The sequence below is a fragment of the Anomalospiza imberbis genome, chromosome 11 (genome assembly GCF_031753505.1).
Source record: "Anomalospiza imberbis isolate Cuckoo-Finch-1a 21T00152 chromosome 11, ASM3175350v1, whole genome shotgun sequence".
In the NCBI taxonomy this organism is placed as follows: Eukaryota; Metazoa; Chordata; class Aves; order Passeriformes; family Viduidae; genus Anomalospiza; species Anomalospiza imberbis.
In genome coordinates this window covers 10,656,009-10,665,589 of record NC_089691.1, presented here as the reverse complement: position 1 = coordinate 10,665,589, position 9,581 = coordinate 10,656,009, and the positions used below count along the sequence as shown (strand labels likewise).

At 39.7% G+C, this 9,581-nt stretch overlaps 2 protein-coding genes across 23 annotated transcripts in view; both read right to left on the bottom strand.

Annotated features, from left to right (window-relative positions):
• SLMAP (sarcolemma associated protein) overlaps positions 1–9,581 on the bottom strand; it is a 455,854-nt gene that overhangs the window by 230,556 nt on the left and 215,717 nt on the right. The window lies entirely within an intron of this gene.
• Positions 1–9,581, bottom strand: part of APPL1 (adaptor protein, phosphotyrosine interacting with PH domain and leucine zipper 1) — a 26,121-nt gene extending 16,540 nt beyond the window's left edge. Inside the window, exons 1-7 of the mRNA XM_068201882.1 lie at positions 9,447–9,581; positions 4,996–5,094; positions 4,401–4,460; positions 3,601–3,672; positions 2,736–2,823; positions 1,084–1,125; positions 227–285 (exon numbers count right to left, since the gene is read on the bottom strand). Coding sequence (XP_068057983.1) covers positions 227–285; positions 1,084–1,125; positions 2,736–2,823; positions 3,601–3,672; positions 4,401–4,460; positions 4,996–5,094; positions 9,447–9,500 — 474 coding nt within the window. The 5' untranslated portion in view covers positions 9,501–9,581. The remainder of the gene's footprint in view (positions 1–226; positions 286–1,083; positions 1,126–2,735; positions 2,824–3,600; positions 3,673–4,400; positions 4,461–4,995; positions 5,095–9,446) is intronic.

The following is a 9,581-nucleotide window of genomic DNA, read 5'->3' as shown; positions in this document are numbered from 1 at the left end:
ACAAAAACAAAGTGACTATGATATCACAAAATTATTCCTAAAGCACTGCCAGTGTTACAGGACAGGCATGTATTGGAGAAACCTGCTTTTCTGTCTAGACTGCTAAAAGCTATCAAATGTCACAAATAATCTGCCATACACTGTGTTCCATCATAAATATATATAGGATGAAAATTATTTCTTATCTTCTCTAAAAATATTTATTTTAAGATTTTGTTTTACAAACCTTTTCATTTTCCTTTCTTTTTGACAACCGACTGTATCTGGTAATGGCAGCATCATGGTCTAAGCAATCAAGAGAGAATTTATGATCATTTTCACAAATTAAAGACTTATGAAACAGAGCAAATAACCTTTTATATCACAGTGTTACACAGAAAGCTGAATGCAAAGTTCTGTCATACTAACACCTTGAGGAATTGTTCTTGTCTGTTTATAATCACTTCACCGCAACAAACACTTGGGCTGAAGAAAAATTCTAACCAGATGTAAATGTTGCCAAATTGTTGCAAAGTTCCCTAAACATCCACTAGTTTTCAAAGAAGAACTGTCCATTAAGTAGAGAAACTTTACATTATGAAAACCTGTATCTAATCTTTTTTGCTTCTAAAGCAATGAAACAATCTTCACTGAGAGAAGCAGAATCTTATTTAAATAATAAGTTCTTTACATGGATATATTACAGGCAGCTAAAAAATAACTTCTGAAAATAGGGAAGAGAACTATGAAATTCTTTTTAGGATGGTCATTTTTTTTATTGATCCAGTTCCGACTTTAAGAAGTGAGCTAGCACCTTATTCTTTTTGTAATTTTGCTGGCATAATCCCACATTATTTAATAATTATACATACACTTAAAGTTTTGTAAAAAAACCCTTTCAATTTGCCTTAATGCTTCAGTACACAGAGCAGAGATTTACAGGTGAACCAGGGAAGTTGAGTGCCTAAGCATTACTCAGAAAAATTACATCTTAATTATTTACTTTAAGCCTACAGGCTTAACTCCACTAGTTAAGGACAAATAATAATATACAATAATACTGTTGTCTTGTAATATTGATAAGATTAAGTACTTTACACTTACCATTGCTTGCAATTTGGAAAACTTCTTTTAGGGTTAATATCTCTAAAAAAAAACAACATATCACAATTTAAATAAGTTGCTATTAATGTAACATTCGTGTATTACAGTTTCTCATGTAATGTTTCACTACTGAGCCATTGAAAGTAACATGTTGTACCATACTGAGCTACCAGCACAGGCACTACATGGCCAGGCAAGTCTGCTCCTACCTGGGGCCTGAGGATCATTTCTGTGCTTATCAAAAAAAAAAAAAAAAAAACAACAAAACAAAAAAAAACAACCCCAAAAAAAACCCAACTGTACTGTAATACTGTAAGGAAGAATTTCTTTTCAAAAGTCTTTGAAAGTTATCCTCAATACAAATGTAGCTCCAGTCTGGGTTCTGGTTTGAGCTGGGGAAATGCAAGCATGGGAGATGGGCAGTATCAAAGCCCAGAACACACTGGGACTCCTCCCAGCTAAAATCAGCCAAGTTCCAGCTGGTTATTGCCTCTCTGTGCCAGGAACTGGAAACAGTACAATACCTTACAACTGTCCTGATCTTGTTGTGGTTTGTGCCATATCACAATACAAACCAGCAGAGAGCCATAATCAACTTTATGGTAAAGCAAGAAGAAAAGAACTTTCCAGGAAGTGCCTATGAAGCTCATAAAGAAGTGTAGGGTCATTACAAACCACACCAGCTGGTGGCTAAATCTTGCAGTGGGAAAATTTAATTCATGATTATTGCCTCAGGGATGCCTCTTCAGCAAGTACTAACAGGAGATTTTTCAGGTCCTGAAAAGCAATATCAGCCTTGGAATAGTCATAATCCCTTGCTCAAAAAAAAAAAAAAACCCAAACCATAATCTTTTCAATCCATAATTTTGCTGTGAACTATTGCCAAATAAGTATTTTCCAAGACTGATGAAGAGTTAGAAGACTTATGAGAGACTTGTAATTTTTTATCAATTTAGACTTCAGATATTCATATCTTAAATATACCCATTCTAGAATGTTCACAATAGGGATATTTAAGTTACTTGGAGCTTAATTCTTATAATTTCTACTTGGAAGCCCATTTGCCACAGCAGTCTGTTCACTCCAGTATCTTGAGTAAAATCTATCATCATCACACACATTAGGTGTTATTTTAAACCAGGCACAAGATACAATTATTACAAAAATAAGAAGCTGGAAGCACCTTATGTCTGCACATAAGAAGTCACCTGTACTACCAGCAGAGTTGAATAACCACATTACTCAGTCTCAATATAGTAAGTACAACTTTGGCCTTTTGAGCTTAGTCCTGCAATTATACAGATGTCATGATCTGATATACAAATCTTTCCTGAAAATGCAAATTATCTGAAAATTAGTCTTTCCTTCCTCATGTTTTTGAGTAGCTGCTAATTGCTCATCTTGAATAGAAGATGAGTGCTTCCCTAATACCAGTAATATTTTTGTTGCAACAGTAATAATGTTAAGTTCAACTGTAATACTCTCATGAATAGAAATAACTTACTTTGCTTTTTAAATGGGGAGATGCATGCTTTTGAGAGCTGAAAAATAAGTGGTGTGTTCTATTTAGTGAAACAAGAGCTATGAAGATTAAATGCTATGTTTTTATTGCTGCTGCTGTTGAAAAAACAGTATTTGGTCAAGTCCTCTACCTTTTAGATCCCTTTCTTTAAACTGGGTAATAGGAAACATCATTGCATCTGCAAGCTGAGTTGAAAGTACTGCATGGCAAGAGCTGAGCTGAAAAGACAAAAGAAGAAAATCTTAGGAAAGCAGTGCTGAGACCAAATCAAATCACAATAGGTGGACATCAATGTCACTTAAAGACAATATGTACAACTCAAACACATTTTTGCATGTTTCTGTTTTTGCAGCTACCTTTACCTAGGTTCCAGATTTCATCATCAGTTTTTTACGGAAGACCTTTAGAGTTTAGTTTTTGTCTGAACTTTTCCAAGCTACTGGATCTTGTCCAAAAATAGTCTCACTCATCCTGACTAGTCCGTTTATTTCTCCAGTTTCCCTCCAGCTATGTCACAGCCCATCTTCCACAGCTCACCAAGGCAGAACAAAATGTGATCCTCCTCCTAAAATGCTGTTTAAGTGAGGAGGGGGATCACAACAAAAATCCTGATTCAGCTCTTAATGGTGCTCAGTTGTGTGTCCTATGAGTCAGTATCTAAGAGAGACAGCAGGAGGGTCCTCTGTCAGTCAGGTACCTGAAACCAGGCAATACAGACACCCTCATGTACATAGTTGCTAACTGCCACTGTGAAATGGTTTGGATCTATCTCTGGTAGTTAAACTATCTTTATTTCAGCAATGTATCCTCATTTTGCTGAATTCCTTCTTTATCTTAAGGTTATGTAACTTTAAATAGATGCTGCAATATACAATTAGTTGTTACTGTGTTGACAAATTAATGCCATTTCTGTACCTCCTGGCTTAAAAAAAGGAGTAATTAGGCAGTTAAAATCTGGACCTGACAGCATTGGCAAAGCACATACAAGGACTGACCTCATCAATCACTTTTGCAAATTGCTGTAGAGTGGAAGTCATGACTTCATCATCTCCCCCGAGTGGAAAACGCTGAGAAGGCAAAAAGAGTTCTGTTGTTTGCAGTGTTTTGTGCCATTCACAAAACTGGATTAATCATCTCTATGAATATACCAGGTACTGCATTATTTTAAAATATTACACAGTTAAGATATACTGAAGCAGTTCACCTTGTTAGGTGGAAAAGGAGGATAGGGAGCAGCAACCTCCTAAAAGAAGCAAATTTTTGTTTTAAACATTTTTAACCTCAGAAAAGGGGACCCAGCAGCAAAGCTACAAACAAAGAACCCTTCCTAGTACAGATTACGAGGCAAGAAAGTTATGGATTTCACAGTCTGTGCTTTCAGAGATGGAATTATGCTCACAGAGCAAATTATGGTTGTAATTTGGAGATTGCAATGCACTCTCTTCTAAATATTGATATTTAAGCACTTAAGGGTAAACAGGTTTATAAAGTAAAAACAAAACAGAACTACGCTAAGCAATTCTCAAAAAAACTAATCCAAAAGTAAAATATTTCAAAAGTTATTAATATTATTCATGGTAAGAGGAACTTCATTCTGGTTTAGTTGTAAGAACTAAAATAAAGACAGTAGATTCTTTTGGCAACAATTTAAACCACCAACCACAGCAGTTCATTTTATCTGAACCAAACCTAAATGCATTCTACACTGTGCTCTGGGAGATAAAATATTACAAAAATACACAGTATTTTGACCACAGTATCTGACCACACACAGACAACATGATTTGTGCAATACCTGTTTCTCATATTCCTTCAGAAGCTTTGAAGTCAGATGAGTTGCTGCACTTAATTCATTCTGATTAACAAAAAAGGGAAACATGAAAATCAATAAAAAAGCAAACAGGTAAAATATATCTAAATTAAAAATACAAACATAAACCCAAATTTTTAGAAAATCATACAAAATAGATTCTGTTTCTGGCATAAAAACACGTTTCTGGAGTTATTTCTAGATGAGTGAAACATGAATATATTGTTGGTAAAAAATAACCTCGCACTTGATACATACTATTATACACACTGAGATCATTTTAGTGTGTGCAACATTTTAGAAACACTTGGCAAATACATTAGAGTTACTTGGAGAGCAGAGAATATAATTTCACTTGTCATAAAAAATTCTGTTGCAAAAAGAATCATAAGAATTTAGTCTTTACCGCTCCCTTACATACAGAAAAGCAATCATTAATTCTTACTTTATTTCACTTCTTTGTTTAAGGCATATGGAAGTTAAAGAAAAGCATACTGCTCATTATAATGTCAAAAAAGCCAGAAACATGAAATGTGGTTCCAAAGCTTTCTAATGCATTCAAGGAATTCATTAACACTACCTGAGCATCATATATTCTGTGCATGGCTTGAAACAACTGATTGATGTAATTGGATATTGCAGCAGCATCTTCTTCAAAAACTCCCAGCAAAGAGCGGGTCTGTAACAATCAACAGCCAAAACACAACCATGACAAGTTAGAAGAGAAGAATTTAAATATTATGGAATTTCAGACTTAAATAGCATTATTTCAGGTTTCATTACTGAAAATTCTATAAACCCTCCAATACTCTTTAAAGGAATGATACCCGTTGCATGCCAGAGAATCTTACAGATACACAAGCTCAGCCTTCCTCCTACTGTCAGCCTCTCTCCAGGTTAATACATTTTCAGAAAGGAAAGGGCCAAGGGAGATGGACAACTGTTAAATGTTGAAACTGTGGGTTACTACTGGGCTCTCTATGGTACATCCCTAAGGAGAAGGGTAAAGATTACTGGTATTAAACAGCTTGCCAGGTATACACATTTCCTCTGCAGTGAGATCCAAATAAAGGCTGTGACTGTCTCATACCATCCAACCTGAACAAAGACAGTTGCTGGTTATGCTTGAACCTATAATTTACCTGTGGAATAACCATCAATTCTGTGATCAAAAGGTTGAGGAACTACATCAAACCAAAACAAACAATACCACCTATCCGACTGTCCCCAACATACTTTCTCACCACTGAAAGGGAGTGAAAAGATCTGTCCCTACCCCAGCTTGTCAGTCTGTCTGTTCTTTAGCTGGTGTCACCCACAAGCCTGATGACTCCTGTGTCCAACTGCACTGCATGCATCACTGATGGTGCTTAACAGCCTCCACCTCAAAAATCAACCTCTCTTTTATCACTGGCCACCTATTAGACCAAAACACTGATCTCCAGCTGTAAGCACAGCTATCCACCCAGTTTTCCACTCAGGTCACAGTGCATACCTCTCCCTTTTGGCCAGAAGAATGCTGCCAGATCGTGTCAGAGTCCTTGCATAAGCCAGGGTGACTGACATGCCCTGCTCTCCCTTCTGCCCAAAGGACTGACTCGATAAGAAGGCAATCAGGTTGCTCAGGTGTAATTTGCCTGTAAGCTTAAATGAGATGCTGACTGCATGTTCTTGCATCCTTTTTGCACTTGGAAGCAAGGTTATTCCTCCTCACCATGAGGATTTTGAATGGCTTCCTTCCACCAAGACAAAAATCCCAAAGGGGGAAAAGCAGAGGATGGACCAGTAACTCTGCACAGGCCACACTGGCTTTTCTTAAAACATTGCTTGGGATGCTTGGCTGTAGAAGCAGGAGCAGTGCTTGCAAGAGCCACAAAGGAAATATTTTGGCAATGTTTTAGCAAAAGGACCATGCTTTGTTTCTAGGATTACACTAAAATTAAAGTCCAGGCAGAAAATTAAAAGAATCATACACACATAATTGTTTTTTTTACCCAAACTATGATTGCTAAACACTTGAAATTGGAAACTATATTTAGTCTACCCTAGGCTGTCTTGAAATTACTGATGTCTTTAATCCATCTCCCCTTGAAGCATGAAGGTCTTTTTCAGCTATTTCTGATTTTTTGTTCTTAATGATAACCAAAGAGCACATATTAAACCCATATAAAGTATATTATTTAACAATTCTTTTGACACAAGATTCTTTCATCTAAGTTGCATTAGATGCCTCGCTGTATCACAACTACTGTCATGCTATATAATGTCTAAAAGATATTTAAATATTAAAAAATATCAGCACAATAAATAGCTTTAATGCTGGTTCTAATTTATAAAACAAGTGGAAAGAGGTTGAGGAGAACTCAAATCTTTGCCAGGTGTGGCAACATGTGTCATCCTGACAGCCTTGACTGTCCCATTAAGGTAGACATACACGAAAGAATGCAAAAGAAAACATTACATGGTACTATAACCATTGAATTATATATTCATGACCTTTAAACCTTTGAACATAAATAAACCTGAGCTTGTAATTTTAAAGGAGTATTATGTAAGGTTTCTGGATTATGCTTACTCTTTAAAACTGAACATGGAAAAAAATTATTTTTATGTTTTATTTTAAAAATGTCTGTTATTGATGTTCAACTGTCAAAACAATATCATATGATACTAATGGAAAGAAATTAACCTGAAACTGTAAACAAGTTATGGCAGACTTCTGCTTAGCAGAAAATTAGAGCAATTGTTTACTTATTTTTCTAGAGAAACTCTGCATCACTTTGCATCTTTCAGTTTCTTTCAATCCGTGCTTGTGAGCAAGCAAGGAAAGGAGCAGGGAGAAGCTGCACAATGAAAGCCCTGGTCAGAAGTCAGTGTTAAGCCTCCTCTGGCATCAGATGGAGGGCACTGCAGGTGACAGCAGACACAGCCTGTGCTACCAGTCTCTTGGCTTGTTTGCTGTGCAGTGCTTTGGGAACGCCAATCAGTGCGAGCAGAAACTCTCTAAATACACACCGAGTGTGTGTGTAATACCTGTCCTAGGTTAATAAGTACATTGCCCTGCTTTGCATAGCAAAAGACTATGTAAACTCGGCGTTTGGTTTAGGCCTGACAAGCGCAGTGGTTAGATTTTGATCCTGTGACAACAGGAAATGAATGGGTTTGGTCATTTTTGAAAAGCCTATCCCTTCCTCAGACACAGAGGAAGTTTGTTATGTTTATAAATGAATGGGTTTGGTCATTTTTGAAAAGCCTTTCCCTCCCTCAGACACAGAGGAAGTTTGATATGATGTTTATATACCTACAGTCAGTGTCTGAAACATGAATTCCAGGCCATGGTGCAGCACTAAAAAATCACCCAGGCTGATGGGCTTGGCAATATTCCAGCATGAATGTATCCAAGTCATGGCAGCTCCTCCAGAGAGAGGCTTCTGCTTTCTTCAAGCAACATTTGCTGCCATTTCCACCCCACTGATTTCGAAGTAACAGAAATTAACTAATGTAACAAAGGGACTAACCTAACAGAAAACCGCTGAGTCCTTACTAGAGGACCTGGCTCCCAGAACTCATCTGAAATATTAAATTGACTGAAAGATGTAAATTTTCTACCTAAACCAAAAGAAAATACTGACAAATCCAATTACTTAAGCATCTCAAACACATTGGGCTGAATTAGTCTTTGCTTGTCTGTATCACAACTAACCTCACATGGAAGATCCTAGTATTACATTCCAATAAGTAACAATTTTTCACGTGCTTCCCAAATGTCCTCAGATGGTCCTAAATTCATGTTACATTTGACATTTCCTATAAATACGAATAGTTCTGCCTTCCTTATACTAAGAAAAGACCTTCAAGAGATAATTTTTTAAAATCAGTATTATTACAAGACTTTTGAAATTTTTTCCTCTTCATGAGATGACAGCAGGTTTGGCCCCTGGACCAGAACCCACATTAGAGGCCAGATCTCATCTCACATTCAGCATTTGAGCTATCTGGGGCACTGTCCTTGGGAAATCAATTATTCCTTTTGTGCATGGCCTTCTCTTGCCTTTTTTAAATCATCCTTACACTTGATAGAGAATTGTTAAAATAATTGCAACTTTAGGGGTTAAATTTCCCTTTTTAACAAGTGAAAGTTTCTCTTCCTACAACTAAGGAATTAAAACTACCAATGCACATGCTATTGCAATACAGGACATCCTGCTCACTACGTAAACCATGCACCAGAACAAGGATCTTAATTCAAAAGGCTGCCATAGAAGAAAATACATTGCAAACTTTTTCCCACATCTAAGAAGCATAGTACATTTGCTGTTGCTGCTGCCAGCAAGAGAAACCAGAGCCACTGAATAAAGCATTTCCTACTTTAGAAAGGCACTCCAGTGCTAGAGAGCATCGCTGACACAGATCAGGCAGCAGCAAGGCAAGAGAAGAATCGGAGCAAGGAGAGGCCTCGGGGCACCACGTGCTTCCCAGCCACTCTCCGCACTACCCACCGCCGCGACAGCCTCGCCCAGTACCCGCTCCTCAAACGGGTCTATTAAACCTTAACGCGCCTCGGTGAAAACCAGAGAGGAAAATCCTTCTGAGAAGGCAACACGGCTTTTGTGGGCGCGAGGTGCCCAAAATCGAGCCTGAGTGCGAAGGCGGGGGTGGAGATCAGGGAGCCGCTGCCGATGCCGGCGCTGCGCTGACAGAGGTGCCGCAGCACCCGCAGCACCCGGGCCCGGAGCCGCGGCCCCGCGCCCGGCCCGCGGCTCTCCCGGGAGCGGCGGCGGGGCCGGCGGGCGACGGCGCCGCGGAGCTCCGAGCGGGCGTTCGCGGGACTCGGCCGCGGCGGGAAGCCCGAGCCGAGACTGGCGGAGCCCCGCGGCACCGTGCAGGCAGCGTCCCCGCCGCGCTGCTGGGGCGTCACCCTTCCTCCCGGCCACCGCCGCGGCTCTCCGGGGGCCGGGAACGACAGGGAAGCAGCGCTGGGCCCGCCAGCAGGGGCTGGGCCCGATGTGGCCTCCGCTGGGCCTGTCTCACCTGCGGGCTGTCCTCCAGCGTCTCCTCGATGGGCAATTTGTCGATGCCGGGCATGGCGGCGACCGCGCTCAGCCCCCGCGGCTCCGCTCCCCCCGCGCCGGCCCGCCCGGCCCGACCCGCCCCCGCCCCCGCCCG